Source organism: Scyliorhinus canicula, chromosome 15 (genome assembly GCF_902713615.1).
Source record: "Scyliorhinus canicula chromosome 15, sScyCan1.1, whole genome shotgun sequence".
NCBI lineage: Eukaryota > Metazoa > Chordata > Chondrichthyes > Carcharhiniformes > Scyliorhinidae > Scyliorhinus > Scyliorhinus canicula.
In genome coordinates, this window is record NC_052160.1 from 20266753 (window position 1) to 20290449 (window position 23697).

Consider the following 23697-nt stretch of genomic DNA (forward strand, 5'->3'; position numbering starts at 1 on the left):
TAAAACTCAGCTGTTTATGTCACTCGTCCTGATATCTCCTTCTTTGGGAGCTTTTGTTTGATTATGCTCCTGATTTTGTTTGATTATGATCATGTCTTCGGACCTCAACAAAACTCAGTAAATATGGGCTTGTGGTGATTGTCCCTTTAAGGGCAACACAGCAGAGTATGGGTCATTTGGTTGGCCAATCTCAGAGTGCAGAAGTACCCCAGGGGAGGAGTTTCAGATTGGCGATCACCCCAGGGGGAGGAGTTTCAGATTGGGGAATCACCCCAGGGGGAGGGGTTTCAGATTGGGGATCACCCCAGGGGGAGAAGTTTCAGATTGGGGATCACCCCAGGGGGAGGAGTTTCAGATTGGGGATCACCCCAAGGGGAGGAGTTTCAGATTGGGGATCACCCGAGGGGGAGGAGTTTCAGATTGGGGATCACCCCAAGGGGAGGAGTTTCAGATTGGGGATTACCCCAAGGGGAGGAGTTTCAGATTGGGGATCACCCCAGGGGGAGGAGTTTCAAATTGGAGATCACCCTAGTGGGAGGAGTTTCAGATTGGGGATCACCCCAGGGGGAGGAGTTTCAGATTGGGGATCACCCCAGGGGGAGGAGTTTCAGATTGGGGATCACCCCAGGGGGAGAAGTTTCAGATTGGGGATCACCCCAGGGGGAGGAGTTTTAGATTGGGGATCACCCCAGGGGGAGGAGTTTCAGATTGGGGATCACCCCAGGGGGAAGAGTTTCAGATTGGGGATCACCCCAGAGGGAGGAGTTTCAGATTGGGGATCACCCCAGGGGGAGGAGTTTCAGATTGGGGATCACCCCAGGGGGAGGAGTTTCAGATTGGGGATCACACCAGGGGGAGGAGTTTCAGATTGGGGATCACACCAGGGGGAGGAGTTTCAGATTGGGGATCACCCCAGGGGGAGGAGTTTCAGATTGGGGATCACCCCAGGGGGAGGAGTTTCAGATTGGGGATCACCCCAGAGGGAGAAGTTTCAGATTGGGGATCACCCCAGGGGAGGAGTTTCAGATTGGGGATCACCCCAGGGGGAGGAGTTTCAGATTGGGGATCACCCCAGGGGGAGGAGTTTCAGATTGGGGATCACCCCAGGGGGAGGAGTTTCTCCTGGGCAGAGGTATTCTTGATTAGTTGCAAACATGCTGCTGCTCTACATGACTTGTTAATAAATCCCTTGTTGTTCACCAATCATGTCTCCAGAAGTGTATCATTACAGTTCAAGAAAGCAACTCGCTACCACCTTCTCAAGGGCAATTAGGAATGGGCAATAAATGCTGGCCCAACCAGCAACGCCCACATCCCATGAATGAATATTTTTGAAAATGCAAGTTCTTGTTGTTGAATGAGATGGCACTAGTGATATTAGTGTGTCCAGTGTTTGTGTCTTTAGCACCTTCCTGTAAAAAACATGAAACATATTTTATGATGCAGCAATGTTTAGTAAGAATCTGTCAAACATTTCAGGTATATTCCAGAATTGAGCAACGTGTGAGAAGAGGGCAGGGATTCCCCCCTACCCGGCGGGGCGGGGGGTCCCGGCGTGTTGGAGTGGCGTGAACTACTCCGACGTCGGGCCGCCCCAAACGTGCGGAATTCTCCGCACCTTTAGGGGCCAAGCCCTCACATTGAGGGGCTAGGCCCACGTTGGAGTGGTTCCCACTCCGCCGGCTGGCATGAACGGCCTTTGGCACCATGCCAGCCGGGGCCGAAAGGACTTCGCCAGCCGGCGTAAGTCCACGCATGCGCCGGAGCATCAGCGGCTGCTGACGTCATACCGGCGCATGCGCAGGGGAGGGGGTCTCTTCCGCCTCCGCCATGGTGAAGACCATGGCGAAGGTGGAAGAAAAAGAGTGCCCCCACGGCACAGGCCCGCCCACCAATTAGTGGGCCCCGATCGCGGGCCAGGCCACCGTGGGGGCACCCCCCGGGGCAGATCGCTCCGCGCCCCGCCCAGGACCCCGAAGCCCGCCTGTGCCGCCAATCCCGCCGGTCAGGTAGGTGGTTTAATCCACGCCAGGGGGAGAGGCCTGTCAGCGGCGGGACTTCGGCCCATCGTGGGCTGGAGATTTGCCGCGGGGGGCCCACCGACTGGCGCAGGGGGCCCGCCGACCGGCGCGGTGCGATTCCCACCCCTGCCGAATCTCAGGGGGCGGAGAATTCTGGACATGGTGGGGGCGGGATTGATGCCGGCCCCGGGCGATTCTCTGACCCGGTGGGGGGGTCGGAGAATCCCGCCCGAGGTATCCACTGCCCATGTCAGCAATTCTTGTGGGCTTTATGAGAATCATTCAAATGGGAATTAGAAAGTTACCTGAAAAGGCAAAATATGCAGGGTTATGAGGAGGAGGTGGGACCACAGCACAAAGTGAATTACCCGTTCGAAGAGCTGGTGCAGACTCGATGGGCTGAATGGCCTCCTTCTGGGCAGAAATGATTCTGTGACACCAATTGGTGCCAAATTATAGGCAGCCTTTACTACGGTGTCCATGCCTACTTCAAAGGAATTTGATATGATGATCCTCAACTCCACTTTCCTGCCTCATCCCCATAACCTTTGACTGCCTTACTGATTAAAAATCTGTCTATGTGAGCCTTGAACATACTTAACGACCCAGCCTCCGCAACTCTCTGGGTAAAGTATTCCCGATTCACTACACTCTGAGGGAAGAAACTTCTCCTAATCTCTGTCTTAAAAAGATTACACCTCTGGTCCTAGACTCTCCCACAAGGTGAAACAACCTCTCAGCATCTAACCTGTCAAACCCCCTGATAATCCCGTGTGTCTCAGTAAGGTCACCTCTCATTCTTAGAAACATAGAAAATAGGAGAAGGAAGGGGCCATTTGACCCTCCACACCTGCTGTGCCATTCATTATGATCATGGCTGATCATCCAACTCAATAGTCTGATCCCACCTTCCCCCCAATTTCTACTAAACTCCAATGAGTACAGGCCCAACCTATTCAATCTCTCATAAGAAAATCCCTCCATACTCGGGATTAACCTAGTGAACCATCTCTGCACTGTCTCCAATGCCAGAATATCTTTCCTTTAGATAAGGGACCCAAACTGTTCACAGTATTCCATCCAGATGTGGTCTAACTAATGCCTGGTATAGTTTGAACAATGTTTCCCTATTTTTATACTCCATTCCTTTTGAAATAAAGGCCAACATTCCATTTGCCTTCCCTATTTCCTACTGAAGGTGCATGCGAGGTAGAGAGGTGGAGAGGTTTAGGGAGGTCTTGCCTCATGTAAGGTGGCTCACTTCCGCCTTCTCAGGGGCAATTAAGGATGGTCAATTGCTGGCCTTACCAGCAACACTCACTTCAAAAAATGAATAAAATAAATGGCACCTGAAATCATAAAATACAGAACATATTTTACAACAGACGGAATTTAAACATCCAAGTAAAAAAACGAGCAGAATTCAACACAAGTTACCACAGAGGTGAATTTGCACTCATTACTGTACCAAGAAATTCCAATCTAGGAGATCATTAAACAGCGGAATGTGAGAGATGACAAGGAATCTTTTATACCTGAGCCAGTGAGAGATTTACGATATGAATCCATTTTGACTAACACAAGTCCATTCCATTTTTTAAATGTCCCCTGCAGTACGAGAGGAGCAAAATCTATGAAGCGGAATGGACAAATGAAACAATTAGCAGGATTAACATACGCAGTAACATCACGTTGGCCCTGACGTCACTCAAAGTCATCACTGTGGATGACATACAGCAAATCTCTGCAGCATTGGCACAATGTACGGTAAGGACGCCACACGAAAAGCAAAAACAGTGGGCGCGATTTACCGGCCTCGTTACGCCCGGCTTGGTGACGCGATGATGCTGTTGAATCTCGCAAGAGATACGCGCCGCTCGAGATGTCTCGTGAGAGTCATCCAAACCTCACAAGATGTCGCGATCTGGATCTCGCCTCTCGAGGGCTCATTTAAATATGTCTGCGCCGGATTCTCCCGCCGCCCGGGAACTAACATGTGCCTGAGGGGCCCATGTCTATGAAAGGGAATGAGGGGGGTTTAGTAATAATAATAATCTTTATTATTGTCACGAGTAGGCTTACATTAAGACTGCAATGAAGTTACTGTGAAAATCCCCTTGTCGCTACACTACGGCGCCTGTTTGGGTCCACAGAGGGAGAGTTCAGAATGTCCAATTGACCTAACCAGTACATCTTTCGGGACTTTTGGGAGAAAACCAAAAACCGGGGAGCACCCGGAGGAAACCCACGCAGACACAGGGAGAACGTGCAGACTCCGCACAGACAATGACCCAATACGGGAATCGAACCCGGGTCCCTGGCGCTGTGAAGCAACAATGTTAATCATTGTGCTACCGTGTGCCCGGTTAATGAAGGGTGGGGGTGATAAGGGCAGGTATGAAGGGGCTCTCATAAACGTTTAATGGTGCTGATCCTGAAAGGGAGGGGGGGCAACGGCCTAAAATGGAGTGTGGGGAGGCCTGAAAGGGGGGGTCCTCAGCGACTCCATTGTGGGGTATCCTCACTTGGTGTGATGTAATGCGCATGTGTGCGGGAAGGGTGACATTGCCCGTTGGCGGGGGGCCCTCAAGCTCAATTAGAGAGGGGGCACCCTTTCAAAATGGCGCCCGATCTCTGAGGAGCTTGTCTGGCCGCCAGGTTCAGCTCCCCAGTGAGGAAAAGATTTCTGGGCGTGATTCTCTGATTCCCCAGCTGCATGTGTTTCGGCGGAGCACCATTCACGGATGGCGGGAATCTATCTTGCTGCCGATTGTCAATGGAATCATTGCATCCACCGTGACCACTGCAAACCCCTCTTGCAGGGCTACGCTGCCGGCGGGAAAATTGAATCGCAACGAATCGGAGAAGTTTGGCTTCTAAATGTCCACAAAATGTGCGGTTGAATAGCGTTGTGGATCTCACCCAAAAAGCTGGCAAGAAACCACAATTATTTTTTCATAAAAGCCGCCAAACCCGGCCAAAACGACACTGAAATTTTTCCATTAAATCATGCTCAGTGTCTTTGCTAATCCCAGCAACTTGGAGCAGACATTTGTAACCTCAGCCAGGGAGAGGAGTTAAGTGAATTAGGTTTATGGCGCCATTTTAAGTTTTTGGCAAATAAAACAGAGGGGAAATGATTTTTTTTTGACATGGCAAATGTTTACGATCTGGAATGCACTGCCTGAAAATATGACAAAATCAGATTCAATTGTAATCTTTGAAAGGAAATTGAATATCTTAGGATCAAGCAGCACAGCAGGAAATTATTTGGCTCATTCACCCTGTGCTGAAACAGTTTGCATGGTTATTGGGAAAGAATTGGGGGCAGCACGGTAGCATTGTGGATAGCACAATTGTTTCACAGCTCCAGGGTCCCAGATTCGATTCCGGCTTGGTGTGTGCGTGGGTTTCCTCCGGGTGCTCCGGTTTCCTTCCACAGTCCAAAGGTGTGCAGGTTAGGTGGATTGGCCGTGCTAAATTGCCCGTGGTGTCCAAAATTGCCTTTAGTGTTGGGTGGGGTTACTGGGTTATGGGGATAGGGTGGAGGTGTGGACCTTGGGTCGGGTGCTCTTACCAAGAGCCGGTGCAGACTCGATAGGCCGAATGGCCTCCTTCTGTACTGTAAATTCTATGAAATATGGGTGTCTGGAGACAATGGACTGAATGCCCCCCCCCCTCCTGTGCTGTCCCCTTCTGTAATTTGGATGTCTTCGCTGCACCAATTCAGAGCCTTGCCCACAGCTTGAATATAGTCTTGATTATTATTAATTTATGTCTCTCACCAAAGAAAAGAGAAACTACAGCTGCTGCCATTTCCACAAGTGTTGGGTGGGGTTACTGGGTTATGGGGATAGGGTGGAGGTGTGGACCTTGGGTAGGGTGCTCTTTCCAGGAGCTGGTGCAGACTCGATGGGCCGAATGGCCTCCTTCTGCACTGTAAAGTCTATGTAAAAAAAAAGTGCTTAATGCTCGGTAGGTATGGACCTACACAGCTCCTTGGATGTTCACTCTCAGCGGAAATCCCCCATCTGTGGGTAAATGGAGTTATAGTGGAAGACTGGCAGAAATGCACAAGGAAATTCACACCATTGTGTCACTTTCCTCTTCCATTTCTCTTGTCCCATTCGCCAGTTCAATAAATGCAAGAAAAGGTTTGAATTACAATAGTTATCCCACTATTAGTTTGAATAACAATAGTTATCCCACCATTAGTTTGAATAACAACAGTTATCCCACCATTAGTTTGAATTACAATAGTTATCTCACCATTAATTTGAATTACAATAGTTATCCCACTATTAATGGGGACTCCGCGGACAGGCGCCGGAATGTGGCAACTAGGAGCTTTTCACAGTAACTTCATTAAAGCCTATTCGTGACAATAAGCGATTTTCATTTAATTTAATTTCATTTGAATTATAATAGTTAACCCCCCATTAATTTGAAGAGATTTGAATTTTAGTACTTATCTGCCGCTTGGGAGTTTTTTGCTCCGTAACTTGTTGACGCAAACAGGAGAATCCTAGCGGGAGACTTTTTAATCAACGTTTGTGATGGCGTGGACCCTGAGATACTGACTGAAGCAAAGACTGCTCTCAGATGTTTCCTCACATTCACTCCCATTCTACAAGTCTGGGGTGGGAAACGTGGCTGTGTGGGCTGCACTCTCACCTCTTAATCCGAAGGTTGTGAGTTCAACTCCCATGCTAGAGACTTAAATGCAAAAACCTAGGTAGACACTCCAGTGCACTACTGAGGGAGTGCTACACTGCTACAGATGTGGCATTAAACCAGAGCCCATTTGCCCGCTCAGGTGGATGTGAAAGATACCATGGCACTATTTGTGGTAGAATAGGGAGGTACTGCTTGGAATTGTGGTCAATATTTATCCCTCAATCAACATCACCAGAACTGATGATCATCGTAATGCTGTTTGTGGGAGCTGTGTGCCACTTGGCTGCCACTTTTCCCTTCATTGAAACAGTGACTACACTTCACATCACATCGTTGGCCGGAAATCAATTTGAAACATCCTGAGGCTACGAAAGGCGCCATAAAAATGCAACAGTTTTTTCCCCCTTTTTTGCAATGCAAGCGAGGTTTTCAGTGAAGTAATACCTCAGGAGCCAGGAGCATTTCCAAAAAAAATCACAGCCCCTGGTGATTCGGTGAGCTAATCTGTCGAAGGAAAAGGGAATAAATTAATTTGAGATCAGAACGCATGGAGAGGACGGCGGCTAATATTCGTTAGGGAGATAAAACCAAAGATAAACGGTTTTACCACAGCCTGTCTCCTTGTTGAAATTAATATTCAATTGTAGAATTCATCAACTGGATAATCAGATCATTGACTTTAGCCGAATCAACCTTTGTGGGCAAGGAAGAACTTGTATGAACTTTTCCTCGGATTAAATTGGGAAGCACTGCTGAGAAAATGAGATTGGCGAAATCTTTGGAAGAAACTGGCGCGCTGAAGCCAAGTGGGCCTTTTTCTCACTCGGTTCTTTCTTCTGTCCTTCTCACTAGGTTATCAGCAGAGAATTAATCTGTAGCAAGTGCCAGAAGCAGACATTGTTTGCCCTGGACAACATGATAACAGTCCTCCAAAAGGAAACTGGACAGGGTAAAATGACACCAACCTCCATTGGGGATAACATCCTTGTCACTGTGGGTAAGCTCAAGACAATATGGCGAACGGAAACATACACAATATTGGGAAGTGACTGTAGCGCTAGACCAGTGTTGCCCAATATGCTCGCCAATCACCATGCGCGGTAAATCGGCTACAGCCGTGCAGGGAAGACATTTACGGCCCCTCCCACCGGTGAGACTGTCCAGACCTTTCTGGCCTTGCCTCTCCCCACCATCACCACAAGGGGACAGTGGAATCCCGCCCGTGGAGAATTGATGCTCCTCATCGGCTGAGGAATTGTAATCTGATGGACTTTGGGACCCTGTGGCAGCCCATTCCATTGAGGGTGGGACTGCAGCCTCTGTCTAACAAGACCCATGGCCTTGTCAAGAGTCAGTCGAAAATCCTGCAGGAGAAACGATCATTAACGTTAAAAGAAACTGTGCTCCATTGAGGAAGTGAAAGGCTGTTGGGATATTTTACTTGCTAAACCACAGCTGGTTAGTGATTAGTTGCTGTGGCGAAAAAATATTCTTTGACATCATTGCTCATCCATAGTCCTGTCCCTCAAGCCCAGTTCATCACTGATTCACCCCATCCGTTGCCTGGATTTTATATCATGTGGCAGAAGGGGTGACCTGATTACCACAGCTTTGGCGAGCGTTGAAACCTTATTGTACAAACACTGGTCCAAACAAAATCTTGTTGCCTCAAAATTTTAAAAGGCTCGGCCTTGATTTTGTGCAATTGTGTAAAACAAGGCGGCAAACTTCCACTTTTATTCCCATTGATGCCGGAAAGCACGTGATCCCGAGTTCATTGCACATACCATGCCAGAAGGGATTCATTCTCTCACTAACGTTCCTGCATCAGACAACCTGTCTGAATGGAGATGTTTGACATTTGAATTTGTTTGTTCTACAGGAGGCCTGATTGATATGACTAATCAGTTGGTTCCAGCCATGAGTAAGGTCACCAACTCACCTACTGGCAAACCCGAACTGGTGGCAACAAAGGCCTATGACCTTTCCATGAGGTTGATGGAAATTCTGATGGGTACCCGAGTGCTGAACGAAGAGCCCTTGAGCGTGTCGGGTGCCAGGATGTGGGCTCAGGGCAAACGGGCCGACCCCGGCCATCTGCTCTGCTTTGCCAACAGATCAGGCTGCCAGTTCTCCATCCCGCCATCCTTCAACAGTGTGTTCTCCAACCTCAGTGATGTGACCCAGGTCATGTTCCTTGTGGACTCCAATCCTTTTCCCTATGGTTACATAAAGAACTACACCATTTCCAGCAAAGTGGCTTCCATCGAGTTCAAGACTGACAATGGGTCACAGATTCCCATCGAGAGCCTGGATTCGGAGAAGGCCATCACCGTTACCATGTCGACCAGCTCTGCAGCTAGAAACGTCACCGTTAATACAACCGTTATTGCTGCGAGGAGATCAGTAACTGTGAATGTCACCTCTGGGAATTTGAATAGAAAGGCTGGGCTCCACATTCAGGTCACGTATGCAGTCTTGAATGGTACGTATAAGAAAACTGAGGTAATAGGTTGAAGAAAGGGCTACATACATTCATATATAATGGAATTTATGACTGCTGTTTCTCCTCCGATCGTTCTAATTATAGATTCAGGGGTGTCCCGTGTCAATGAAGCTGAGGCCTTTATTCAGGTTCTCCTCCACAATTCAACAAACCCAAACGAGCAGAACTTCAAAGCCAGAAAGAAGATTAATTTGGAATCAGTAAGCGGATCCGATCACAAGCTCTACACCTTCTTCTTGTCTCCAGAGTAAGTTTTCTTTAAATATATATGTAGAAATATTTCCGTCAAAATCCATACAGTAATTGGTTTTAACGGGACATGATGTAACGGGACTAAGGCGCAAGCTACCCAACATTAACTCAAAACCACATAGTATACATGCTAATACATACGGGCAGCAGGGTAGCACAAGTGGATAGCACTGTGGCTTCACAGCGGCAGGGTCCCAGGTTCGATTCCCCGCTGGGTCGCCGTCTGTGCGGAGTCTGCACATTCTCCCCGTGTCAGCATGGGTTTCCTCCGGGTGCTCCGGTTTCCTCCCACAGTCCAAACACATGCAGGTTAGGTGGATTGGCCATGCTAAATTGCCCTTGGTGACCAAAAAAGGTTAGGAGGGGTTATTGGGTTACGGGGATAGGGTGGAAGTGAGGGCTTAAGTGGGTCGGTGCAGACTCGATGGGCCGAAGGCCTCCTTCTGCACTGTATATTCTGTGTTCTAATACAGTGATGGGAGCCCATCCCCTTCTTGGAATATCTGAGGGCTTCAATGGGGCAAATTTCCTATCCTTTATGTGATGAACATGATTTAATTGCTGGGTAAACTGGTCAAGCATCATTTGATGCCAAGTTCTGTCATGGGGGAGTTGGGGAAACTGGTAGAGTTGAGGCTCCCTTGATTTGAACATCATTACATGTCCATCCATTAGTCACTGGAGAAGGTGCAGATCGTCCTTCCATCCCTGTTTCTATAGCGATTGCGCAGATATTTGATGACACTGCTGAGGAAGGAAGCTGTGGGAGAAATGAAGCAAAAGAAACTCTGGCAACACATGTTATAAATTTGACAAAGCCTGAGGAGTTCTGACTGTCTGAGCAGTCAATAAACTCCCACAATAATGGGAGCAGCGCAATGGTTTCTCAACTGGCGTGGGAGAGGTATAAACACCGTGAAGCAAGAAAGCAACTTTGATAAAGTGTGTGCGTGTGTGTAACTGCGTTTGTAAGTGTACGTATATCAGTGTGTGTCTGTGCATGTCTGCATGTATAAGTATGCATGTGCATGCATGTGTGTTGTGTCTGTGTAGTTTTGTGTGTGTTTGTGTGTGTATGTATGTGTAAGTGTGTATCTGCGTGTTGCATCTGTGTGTAAGTGTATGTGTGCATGTGTGCGTGCAAGTCTGTGTGTTGTGTCTGTGTAAGTGTGTGTGTGCATGTGTGTTTGTAAGTGTGTGTGCTTGTGTGGGTAAGTGAGTGCGTGCCTGAATGTGCGTGAGCACGTAAGTATGTTTGTCGGTGTGTGTGCGTCTGTCTGTGTGTGTAAGCATGTCTGTCTCTGTGTTGTGTGTGTGTGTGTGTGTGTGTGGCTGCATGTACGTTTGGGGAGGTGGGGCAGTCATGCCATTTAGTCCCTGGCAAGGTAGAAGTTGGGAGCAATCGAAAGGCCGGGGTGGAGTCATCAAGGGAAGGACAGCCATTTCTGCTAGTGGGCCCTCCATAAGGCACAGTTTTTATGTTCAGAGGGGTCTACAGTCCACTCTGAGCCTGCTGGGAGGATCATGGATATACCTGGCTGCTTTGCCATTTGTTGTGGGCTCCCTGATCATTGTGTCCCCCCTCCCCCAAGTAAAATACCAGCAGCGACAGGAAGAGGCCCTTAAAGGGCAATCAACCCCCCCAACCAATGTTACTCCCCCTCCGCATTGCCAGAATGCTCCTGAGGGTATGTAAAATTCAGGCCATGGTATCTGTCTGTGGTAGGGGTCGGTACATAGATAGTAAAGCAAGAAAAAAAGTTGGCAAGTTGCACCACACACATAGATCAAAATGATTACAGTCCAAAGCGAAAGTTATTTATTCCAGTTCCATTTTTATTTTCAGCACTGATGACACAACAAAAGATTATTATTTGAACATCACAAACTTTTATCCCTCGTCCTCTGTGCAAGCTGCTGTCGGTGTCTACACTTCACTTTGCCAGTATTTCAACATGACTGCCATGAGCTGGAAAACTGATGGGATTTTGCCTTTAGAAGACACCACCCCAGACTTGGCTGTGTGCCTAACGCAACACCTGACGGCGTTTGGAGCGAGTCTTTTTGTGCCACCTAATTCCGTCGTGTTCATCAGCCCTGTGAGTACTGTGTGCCTGTCGGTTAAAATCTCGGAGAGCTTTGCTGTCCTCCAGTTTTAGCGTCTTCCACATCTTTGAACTCGACCACTCCATCAATGGTGGCCGTGCTCAGCTGCCTGGGGCCTACGATCTGGAATTCCCCCTTCAAGACTCCTGATCCCTCTCTCCTGCCCTCCTTTAAGTCGCTTCTTAAAACCTACCATCTTCTGGTCAAGGTTGCAGTGGACTGCCCAACTGTGTTGCCCCATGCCTATGTACCTGTTAGCTGGGCAGACAGTTCAACAGGTCACAAGCTTGCTAGGGGTTAACCATGAGAAGATACATCCCAGCACTGTACAGCAGCTTAAATGTACACACAAACATCTGGGGCACAGAGGGCAATCCAAGTGAATAATGTGGATGTGCTCCAACTGCAGCTGGAGAAGGGCCAATTGCTTCAGGCCCCCACCCGAAGAGTCCACTCCACCCAGCCCCACTTGAATACTCAACCAGTCCCCTCCCTATTCCACCTGAGTCTTCCTGGCAAGCAATACCCTTGACCCGGTCATGTAAGTTATTCAAAATCCAAATAACTCCACAAAATGCATGAATGTCATGGAACCCTGGGCAGGCTGAGGGGCAACAGTGGCAGAAACATGTTGGGCGTTCGCTGTTATTGAGAATTGCTGAGGAGTTGTCCAATCCTACACCTTATATTTCCTCCAGTCTTTAATGCAAATACTCAATAAGAAATTGAAAAAGGAACATGGGCCCAATCTACCAGCTGCGTTGTGACTGAATGGCAGCACGACACGGCCGGTAGAGGCCTCCCGCAGGCTCCCCGACAGCCAGTTTGCCTCGCGGGATTTACCCAGGTCTTTGCGAGGCATCGTGATCAAAAACCTGCCCACAATGGGCGGGACCAAACCTTGTGCACCTAAGTAGGTTTCATACCCGCTTAGGCGTGCTGACCCGGGAACTATTGGGCTCCCCCCCCCCCCCCCCACCCCCCAGTCCCAAGGGGGAAGGCAAAATGGGGCACGCGATGCCTGAAAAGGGGGGCCCTCTGTGACCCCATGGTAGTGCCCATGGGGCAGGTGAGTGACATTGCCCGTGTGTGGAGGCCCTTAAGCCCACTTAGAGATTAAGGGGTGAGATTTATTGGCCGCATTGCACTCAAAAAGAAGAGCAGTGCAAAAAAGTGACTAAGTGTGGTTAGATAGCGGTGGCAAACTCACCTACATTCGATCAAGCCCCATGACTTTGAAGATGTTAGGTAGATAATTTGTTATTGTAATACAACCTATTTTATATACATGGCTAAATTGTGTTTATATTCTTGAGCATGTCCCATCACTCCCCATTATCTGTGGCCTTGTCTTCAGCTGCTAAAGGCCTACACTGTGGAGTTCGCTGAATAAGCCTCCCCCGCACCCACCTGTCACTGTGACAAGGCTTTTTATCACCTTTCCTGGTATCTCCTTACATGACTCGGCGTCAAACCTTTGTTCGGTAATTCCACTATGAAACACCTTGGGATGTCTTACTATATTAACGAAATATAGAAAATATGAACTGGAGGAGCCATTTGGCCCTTCGAGCCTGTTCTGCCATTCATTATGGCCATGGCTGATCATCCAACTCAGTAACCCGTTCCCGTTTTCCCCTCCCTCATATCCTTTGATCCCTTTAGTCCAAAGAGCTATATCTAACGACTTCTCGAAAGCATGCAGGCCGTGATTCTCCGGCCTCCCAACCAGGTGTTTGTCGACAGTGCCGTTCGCTGGCAGCGGGATTCTCTGCTCCCGCCGTTGACGATAGAATCCCGCTGCCAGCGAACGGCCAGAGAATTCCGTCCACAATTGCTTTCTGTGGCAGAGAATTCCACAGGCCGACCTCCCTCTGGGTGCAGAGAATTCTCCTGGCCTCAGTCCTCAATGGATTAATCCGCGTGCTGAGACTGGGAGCCCTGGTTCTGGAAGACCCCACGCTTTTTTAAATGCAACTTGTTGAAACAATTCAGTCGACCAAGTGGGCTGTTCCTAGCGCCGACTCGGAGCAAATTGGTTCAGCATTTGAAATTTTTCAAGTGTTTGATGTGGCAGCGCTAGGTTTTAATGAGGCACAGAATGGGGGGGGGGCGTGGGAATCAGTCACAGTACAAGGCAGTAAGCCGTCCCAAATGGCTTCCATCTGGTTCCAGAAGCCGGACGTTGCTTCACAAACGCTTACCTCCTCGTGGCCCGGTTGTCTTTCACTGCCATGTCGTGTGTGTTAAAGCTCCTCCGTCTGCTGCGGTGTTTCATTTGCTTCACAAAGGTTTCTTCACAGGAAACTTAATTTTCCTCATGGGCACAGGTTTTGTTAAAAAAAGGGAGTTGACGTTCAAAGGCCCACTGCCACCAGGAAGCTTCCAGAAGCACAAACCTCGCAGTCCATGAACTCTGGCAGGGGAGGGGAGGATGTTGGTTAAAGCTCCCCTCTCCCCAAAGCCCAAAACATTAACCCCCCCCGCCCCCAAAATGAAAAATCCACCAGTATTTCTGGAGTGAGGGTTAATATTTTTAAAATGCTATAAATGTGTCGACAATTGATCAACGCTTGAAAGAGAAAGGTAGGTTAACCCTTCTTCCCTTGAAACTTTAATATATTTCTATTTCTCCTCAATTTTGTCTCGGGGGCCCATCAAATATCCCACTCAATTTTCAATTACATTTCCCCTCTCCCCCACCCTCACCCCCGTTCTTTCCTGCGCAGTCATTTCTAAGTAATGAGTATTATTTGGTCCGAACGGGCATCTTATTCACTGGCTGCTGAGTTAAATGATTTTGAAAACCGCAAACTTTCAAAAAGTTCAGGAGGAATTGCTCTGGTTGCACATAATGCATTTTCGATGAAAAGGGTGTTTGCCGCATTCCTCCCTCCAACACCTTCGCTGACCGGACAACGTAACTTGAAATGGAAAAGGGTACAAAAAAATGTGATGACTCCCCCCCCCCCCCCCATCCCTGTCTACAAGATCGATAACAGAGAGTAAAGCTATTCAGTTCCTCGGAGCATACACGTGGAGAATTAAATTGCTCCACCCGGCATTCTTAATGATTCCCAGATTTCTGTTTCCTGCTCCTTGTACAAATTCCATTGGAAAACAACTGTCTTACGCGTACAGCTTCCCCTCCAGCTGCGCTGATGGAAGAGTTCAGGGTTACAGACCTCTCCACAAAGCATCTCAACTCGAGGTCACAGTTGGTCAACAGGAGCTATTGCCCAAAAAGAGAGAGAGAGAAATGAAAACGCCTCCTGATCCAAATATGTCCTGGTGAATATTATAAAGCACAAATTTGGGCTGTCACTTAAGAATTCCATTTTTTCTTCAAAGTAAATCACATTTAACCATCCATTGATCACGGTGAGATTTGTTCCTTTAGCTGCACCCTCCTAAACTGTGGAGAAATATTCTTTGGGGTCATTTTGACTCTGGGTAATAAACGGAGTGATATTGAGCGCAATTCACCCAAACAAAGACTAAGGGTGGGATTCTCCATCCGTGCCCACCCGGTGACCAGAAATTCCCGCCCGAGGTCAATGGATCTTTACATGGTCCGTGTCCCGCCTGCAGCGAACCTGCGGTGGGCGGAGCGGAAGAATCCAGCCCCATCTAAAGCGATCTCGCGCAACGTTGCAACGTAAATCCCACCCATTGTGGGTGGGATCACATTTTGGCAAATCTGCATATTACAGCGAGACAGTAATGTGCAGTTTCCCAAGGCACCTGAGGATTTGGGATTCATTCGGACCGGCACACGTGGGGGTCTCCCAGGGGATCAGAGGCCCTCAGGTGCATGCCCTTTGGGAAAGGTGGTACGCTGGCACGCTGACAGTGCCAGCCTGGCACTGCCAATGAGCCCAGGTGGCACTGCTAGCTGGCAGGGGCACTGGCAAGGTGTCATGATGGCATTTATTGCGCAGTGGCGATCGGGCCGGAGGGTGCCCTGTGCTGGTGTGGGGGGATGTGGGGGGGGGGGGGGGGGGGGGGCAGGGATCCTTTCATAGCACGTTGGGGGTCGGGGGTTGCATCAGGAGTTCCAGACATTGGGATACCATTTAGAAATCTCTCACTACACTGAGGGGTTCAGCGAGTGGTCTCAGTGCACAGACCAGGGCTATGTGCAGCCACGGCCGTGTGTTCTCCGCTGAGATCCTCTATCTAATGCGAGTGGCATTTTATAGCTTTGTGTTACTCCGGGAAACATGCGGCTAAACGCGCTCGTTATAGCACTTTGTTCCATTTAATTAAATCCCGCCCTTAGAATTTTGTTCTGTCGTCGGGAAATAAACACATCGGCAAGACTGCTTCCTCAGAGATTGGGGTCCCATTTTGAAAAGATTAACCCCCCCCCCCCCCCCCCCCCACATTGACAATGCGAAACCCCGCAGATGTAGGCAACACACCCAACCCTCGAACCCCAAGAGGCAACCTCCCCCACCCCATCAATAAATGTGAGATGAGCCCCTCCCCACCATCCAGGCATGAAGGTGACCTTGCCCCACACCCATCCATCCTTGTGGGTATCAGGACATCGCCCCCATCCCACCAAGTGAACATACCCACTATGGGGTCGCTGAGGGCCCGTCACCTTTAGGGCCTCCCCCTTTTCCCCCTCTCTTTCAGAACCCCCCCCCCCCCACCCTTCATGATGCCTCTTCATACTCCCCTTCACCCACCCTTTCATGGGCATGCCCGCCAGGCCCTGCCCCTTTGCTCTGAAAACCTGGTACCCGGGCAGTTTGTGGCGATCAGTACTAATCCGTGCCCAGTGCGGCCGATGACTCCTGGGAGCCGGGACAATGGGCCGTGCATATTTAGCTCCGCCTATTGCCTTGTTTACATATGAATATCTGGATCGCAAACAGTGAGGGCATTCCAGATCGTGCCAGGCAGAGCAAGTCGGGTGACCGTGGTGCAATAGTATTGTCACTGGACTAATAATGCAGAGTACCAGGGCAAAGCTCTGGGGACCTAGGTTCAAATCCCACCAGGGCAGATGGTGAAATTTGAATAAAAAAATTAATAAATTTAGAATATCCAATTAATTTTTTCCAATTAAGGGGCAATTTAGCGTGACCTTCCTGCACATCTATGGGTTGTGGGGGCGAAACCCATGCAAACATGGGGAGAATATGCAAACTCCACACGGACTGTGACCCAGAGCCAGGATCAAACCTGGGACCTCGGCGCTGTGAGGCAGCAGGGCTAACCCACTGCGCCACCGTGCTGTCCTGTGGAATTTGAATTTAATAAAAATCTAGAATTAAAAGTTTAATGATTACCATTGGCGATTGTCGTAAAAACCCATCAGGTTCACTAATGTCCTTCAGGGAAGAAAATCTGCAATCCTTACCTGATCTGGCCTACATGTGATTCCAGACCCACATCAATGTGGTTGACTCTTCCTAAGGGATGGGCAATAAATGCTGACCCAGCCAGCGACACCCACATCCCATGAACTAATAAAGAAAATAAAAACGAATAAATAAAGACTCACAATCAGAGGGCGCGAAACCCGTTTTCTGCCTCTCCCACGATGCACCTGGCACAACAGGATTGACGGCCACTGCATCAACCGTCCACTCTGCATTTCTCACAGTGTACTGGGGCAGGAGGAAACATTTTGCCTTGTGCAACAAGTTGCACCGACTGAATGGGTGTTGGAGGCACTTTCAGTAATAATGTTCAAAAGCAAATTGGATAAATGCTCGAAAGGGGAAAGAATGACAGGACATGGGGAACAAGCAGGTGAATGGAATTAATTGGGTAGCTCCACCAGAGCGATGGTACAAACACGTTGTGATGAATGTAAATATATGGCCTCGCGTTACATCGTTCCATCGGAAGGATATGATTGCACTGGAGAGGATTCATTGCTCGGCACAACATCGAGGGCCGAAGGGCCTGTTCTGTGCTGTACTGTTCTATGTTCTATGTTCTATGATTCAGAGGCGATTCACCAGGATGCTGCCTGGGTGGAAGCGTTTCAGCTGTGAAGGGAGGCTGGATAGGCCGGAGTTGTTCCTCTTAGAGCAGAGAGGGCTAAGGGGATTACCGGAGGTATCCAAAATTATGAGGGGCATAGAGAGGATAGATCGGAAGGAACCTTAGTAGAGGGTTCAATAATCAGGGCGGTATAGATTTACGGTAAGGGGCATGAGATTTAGAGGGAATGAGGGAAAACCTTTTCACCCAGAGGGTGGTGGGAATCTGGAGCTCGCTGCCTGAAAGACTGGTAGAGGCGGGAACCCTCACAACATTTAAGAAGCATTTAGATGAGCAGTTGAAACACCACAGCGTACAATGCTACAGACCAAGTGCTGGAAAATGGGATCAGAATAGATAGGTGCTTGTTGGCCAGAGCAAAAGTGATGGGCCGAAGGGCCTCTTTTGTACTGTCTACGAATCATTGACTTTTATTGGAAGAATTGTACAATGCGTGGTTAATCTGACATTGAGAGGTGATAAAACAGGTAAGGTCAAAATGGTCCCAAGCTTCTGTTCGTGTTTATCAGCTTACGTGTTTGAGGCTTCAATGAGCAAATTGTTGCACCCCTCCCAAATCATGCAAAGATCTTTTTGCCTTCCATGCTGTTGGAATGTTTAATGAAGACATGTGGTAGGATGAGAGCACTTTAAAAAAAATCTTTCCTTCTCCTGTTATTTTGATCAGCATTCGCCTGTTATAAAGAACTACATCGTCTTGCTCACATGTGGCATCTGCTTTGTCATCTACGCTGTCTCAGCCATCATCGTCCGGAAGCTGGACCTGATAGACATTAACCGAGTTGGAGTCATTCCTCTGTGTGGAAAGGATGGATTCTACAAATATGAGATCCTGGTGAAGACTGGCTGGGGCAGAGGGTCAGGTGAGTGGCTGCATTGTTCACTCAGTTATCGAACATTGAATCCCTACAGTGCAGAAGGAGGCCCTCTGGCCCATTGAGTCTGCACCTACTTTCTGAAAGATCACCGTGCCTAGGCCTACTCCCTTGCCCTATCCCCATAACCCCACCTAACCTGCACACCTTTGGACTATGGGAGGAATCCGGAACATCCGGAGGAAACCACACAGGCACGGGGGGAAAGTGCAAACTCCACACAGAGTCACCCAAGGCTAGAATTTAACCCAAGTCCCTGGAGCTGTGAGGCAGCAGTGCTAACCACTGTGCTGCCCTGTCACTTATGCCTTTTATTTCTTCGCAGTTCTGAAGCGATGGGTCCCACTGATTCCTGGGATGGCAGGACTGTCGTACGAGGAGAGGTTCATAGATCATAGAATTTACAGTGCAGAAGGAGGCCATTCGACCCATCAAGTCTGCACCAGCCCCTGGAAAGAGCATACTACTTAAGCCCACGCATCCACCCCATCCCTGTAATCCAGAAACCCCACCCAACATTTTGGACACTAAGGGGCAATTTAGCATGGCCCATGACTTGCAGGTGGACAATAGTTGTGGTCGGGTTTATCCACAGAACCCCTACAGCACAGAAGGAGGCCATTCGTCCCATCAAGTCTACACTGACCCTCCAAAAGAGCACCCTACCTAGATCCACCCTCCACCCTATCCCCGTAACATTTAAAAATGGCGTCCCGATCCCGGAGTCCCTGAAAATAAACTCCCCCCCCCAACACCCATGCCAGGCTACCCCGACCCGATTGCGGGTGTGCAAAAAATGCCAACTTGGCATCTTGACAGTGCCCATGCCAGTGCCACCTGGGCACCTTGGCACTGCCAGGCTGGAACCCAGCTGGCACTACCAGGATGCTAGACCAGCAATGTCAGGGTACCCCAGTGAGACCAGCAGTGCCAGGGCACCCACCCTGCCCAAAGGGCATGCAGCTGGGGGCCTCTGATCCCCTAGGAGAGCCCCCACGAATGCTATTCCATCTGGTTCCCATTTGTGGGGACCAGTACCAAACGGCGCTCAACCAAGGTCTCCGAGGCAAAGGGATTGAATCCCAAAGCCTCAGGTTCTTCGGGAATCTGCGCATCAGAGTTAAGCTAATTGCCTAGTTTGAATATGCAGATTTGCTAAAAAGTGGTCCCGCCCATTGTGGCCGGTATTCTCCCAGCAACGTCTCGCGGGAAGGCGTTGACTCTCGCAGGTTGTTGCGAGCTGGGTAGATCTCGGGAGCGGGGTCTCTCCCAGCTTTCACCAGCCACGCTATGCTGTGGCGAGCTGCTTTTCCAGTGCAGTGTGGCTGGAGGATCGCTCCCTCATTGTTTCTAACTGTGCAGTCTCCTCACTAATGCCACACAAATAATGTCCCACAGTTTTCCTTTGGGTTTAACTTTGCATTTATATATCATAGAATCCCTACATTGCAGAAGGAGGCCATTCGGCCCATCGAGTCTGCACCGACCCTAGAAAGAGCACCCTACCCAGGCCCAATCCCCCGCTCTATTCTTGTACCTCCACCTTAAGTTGCAATATAACATAGCAAATCCACCTAACCTGCACATCTTTGGACTGTGGGAGAAAACCGGAGGAAACACATGCAAACAGACTGCAAGCTCCACACAGTCACCTGAGGTCGGAATCGAACCCGCGTCCCTGGCGCTGTGAGGCAGCAGTGCTAACCACTGTGCCACCGTGCCTGTACAGATATCTTGTCCTTCACTCCTTACGCACTCTTCCCATGTCCAGCTTCTATTCACAGACCCTTGCCTCTGATTTTATCCCTGCGGGAATGAATTTCAGAACCAAACATTTCCCACTTAATTCATGCACTCATTCACTGAGTGAGGCCTCAAGGTTGAATGTTTGTCAATGTCAGGATAGAATAAAATTAACTTGGAGTTTTCAATTAAGGTGGTTTCCGTTCGGCTTAACCAGCATTTTTCCCTGTTGTAACATTAGAATATTCAAGTAAAACTTTCTTTCTGGCTTGGAACTGCTCAGCCCAGAACCACATGCTGTCCCTGGTATTCAAACTCCTGGCTAAAGTAACAATTTACTTGGATCGATTCTCCAAATCCCCTTGACCGTATTGGCAACGTCTGTTCGATGACCTTCAAAGTCAGTTCCTTTCAGGAAGAAGGGTAGTCCAATTTAATTGACATTTCCTCATATTTAAAATTCCTGGTGTCTAAAACAACCTTTGTTGGTTAACTCTGTGTTTCTCAGTTGGTGCTGCTCTCATCTCTTGAGCCACCAGGAACTGGGTTTAAGGCTCATTCCAGGGCTTGAGCACGGAAATAACGGCTGGCGCGCACTGAGGGAGCGCTGCGTGGTCAGAGGTGCAATCTTTCGGATGAGAGGTAAAATCAAGACTCCTAACAGATGGCGGTAAAAGACCTCTTGACACTATTTTGCAGGAGGGCAGGGGAGTTATTGCAGGTGTCCTTGCCAATATTTATCCCTCAATACACATCAGATTATCTGATCATTATCGCATTGCTGCTTATGGGAGCTTGCTGTGCACAAATTAGCTGCTGCATTTTCTGCACTACAACAGTGACTGCAAAACTAATCAATTGGCAGTTAAAGTACTTTGAGACATCCGGGCGTCATGAAAAGTGCAATATAAATACGAGTCTTTTTCCTTTCTTCCTCTACCTTCCGGGAACTATTAGTAGGCCTTTTGTACCGGTTCGTAAAGATTAAAGTCAGAGTTGTGAAGTTAATAGATGATGCGAGGGATGTGTTAATTTGCGTTTCATAAACCAACAGGCACATCATCCCACGTGGGAATCAACCTGTATGGCAGAGAGGACAAGAGTGGTCACAGACACCTGGACAATGAGGATGCTTTTCACAGGAACAGTGTGGACATTTTTCAAATTGCCACTGACAACAGCCTTGGTAATATCTGGAAGATTCGTGTCTGGCATGATAATAAAGGTAACACAAATTTTGACCAGCCGCCAATAACAATGGTCAACATATCTTTGGCTTAAGTACAAAGCACCGTGATCTGACATGAAAATTACCACTCCAACCGTGAACAATAGTTAGTGCTAGTGGTGCTGTCCACAGGAACCTATTTCTCTACTTACCTTAATACTGATTCGTAAATCCTTATGTTGATTATGCCTTTAACTTACTCACTAGGTCTCACCCCTTCGTGGTACCTGCAGCACGTAATAATTAAGGATTTACAGACCAATAACAGCTACTACTTTTTGGTGAATGACTGGTTGGCTGTTGACAATGACAGAAATGAAGGCCTTGTGGAAAAGGAGGTCCTCGCTGCAAGTAAGTCTATCTGTTTGGAGGGGAGATTAACAGGAGCGTGGCCATACCTCTGCCAGTAATAGGGTTCTTCCTTCCAAACGTAGGAACAAGAGGAGTGCACTCAACTCCCTTAAGCACATTCTGCCATTCAGTTGGATCATGGTTGATCTGACTTAAACTATATCCACCCAACTTTGCTCCATCCCGCTTAAAAACTTTACCAACAAAATATTATCGATCTCAGTTTTGACATTTTCAATTGGATCACCAGCCTTATTGAGGAAGTGAGTTCCAGATTTATACTCCCCTTTGTGTGAAGATGTACATATGAACATACGAATTAGGAACAAGAGTAGGCCACTTGGCCCCTCAAGCCTGCTCCACCATTCTATAAGATCATGGCTGCTCTGATTGTAACCTCAACCCCACATTCCTGCTTACCCCCGATAACCTTTCACCCCTCGTTAATCAAGAAACTATCCAGCTTTGTCTTCAAAATATTCAAAGATTCTGCTTCCACTGCCTTTTGAGGAAGAGAGTTCCAGAGACTTATGACCCTTAGAGAAAATAATTCCCCTCATCTCCATCTTAAATGAGAGGCCTCTTTTTTTTAAACAGTGGCCCCTAGTTCTAGATTTTCCGACAAGGGGATAAATCCCCTCCACATGCACCCAGTCAATACCCCTCAGGATCGCCCCTAATACAACCCTGAACAACCTAGCTCTAATTGGATTGGATTTGTTTATTGTCACGTGTACCGAGGTACATGAAAAGTATTTTTCTGCAAGCAGCTCAACAGATCATTAAGTACATGGGAAGAAAAGGGAATAAAAGAAAATACATAATAGGGTAACACAAGGTATACAATGTAACTACATAAGCACTGGCATCGGATGAAGCATACAGGGTGTAGTGTTGATGAGGTCAGTCCATAAGAAGGTCATTTAGGAGTCTGGTAACAGTGGGGAAGAAGCTGTTTTTGAGTCTGTTTGTGCGTGTTCTCAGACTTCCGTATCTCCTGCCCGATGGAAGAAGTTGGAAGAGTGAGTATGCCGGGTGGGAGGGATCTTTGATTATGCTGCCCGCTTTCCCCAGGCAGCGGGAGGTGTAAATGGAGTCAGTGGATGGGAGGCAAATTCGTGTGATGGACTGGGCTGTGTTCACGACTCTCTGCAGTTTCTTGCGGTCCTGGGCCGAGCAGTTGCCATACCAGGCTGTGATGCAGCCCGATAGGATGCTTTCTACGGTGCATCTGTAAAAATCTGTAAAATTTGAAAGGTTACGCCACCCCCTTTACTGGACTCTGTTATGATCCCACCAATTATTATGATCTTAGAGACCCGTAACGTTTGAATATTATTTTACAATCCACAAAAGGTGGGAGGCAGTGGCATAGTGGCACTGTCGCTGGACTAGTATTCCAGGGACTCCGGGGACTTGGGACCCGGGAGTGAATCCCACCACAGCAGATGGTGAAATTTGAATTCAGTTCATTTAAAAGTCAAACGATAACCATGAAACCATTGTGAATTGTCATAAAAACCCATCTGGTTCACTAATGGAAGGAAATCTGTCGTCCTTACCTGGTCTGGCCTGCATGTGACACCAGACCCACATCAATGTGGTTGACTCTTAAATGCCCTCAGGGATGGGCAATAAATACTGGCCCAGCCAGCGATGCCCACATACTAGCAATGATTTTTTTAAAAACGCATATTCGCTAAGAGAGTAAAAAGAATTTTACCACACAAGAAAAGACTGTGACTACTAAAACATAAAATCCATCTTAAATAGTCAGCTATGTTAAAGATAATAAAATTGTACTTAACTCAGTTACTTATAACCTGAATCAAACTCTTTAAATCACATTCAATTCTACATTCATTAGACCTAAACCCTTGGAAGATTGACCATTTGATCTTATTATTGATT

At 48.3% G+C, this 23697-nt stretch overlaps 1 protein-coding gene across 2 annotated transcripts in view; it reads left to right on the plus strand.

Annotated features, from left to right (window-relative positions):
• Window positions 1-23697, plus strand: part of pkd1a (polycystic kidney disease 1a) — a 203514-nt gene that overhangs the window by 135412 nt on the left and 44405 nt on the right. For both annotated transcript variants that reach the window (XM_038819565.1, XM_038819566.1), the window contains 8 exons: window positions 3636-3788; window positions 7551-7695; window positions 8581-9183; window positions 9289-9451; window positions 11303-11555; window positions 18257-18452; window positions 21262-21432; window positions 21643-21786. In XM_038819565.1, the coding sequence (XP_038675493.1) occupies window positions 3636-3788; window positions 7551-7695; window positions 8581-9183; window positions 9289-9451; window positions 11303-11555; window positions 18257-18452; window positions 21262-21432; window positions 21643-21786 (1828 nt within the window). The remainder of the gene's footprint in view (window positions 1-3635; window positions 3789-7550; window positions 7696-8580; window positions 9184-9288; window positions 9452-11302; window positions 11556-18256; window positions 18453-21261; window positions 21433-21642; window positions 21787-23697) is intronic.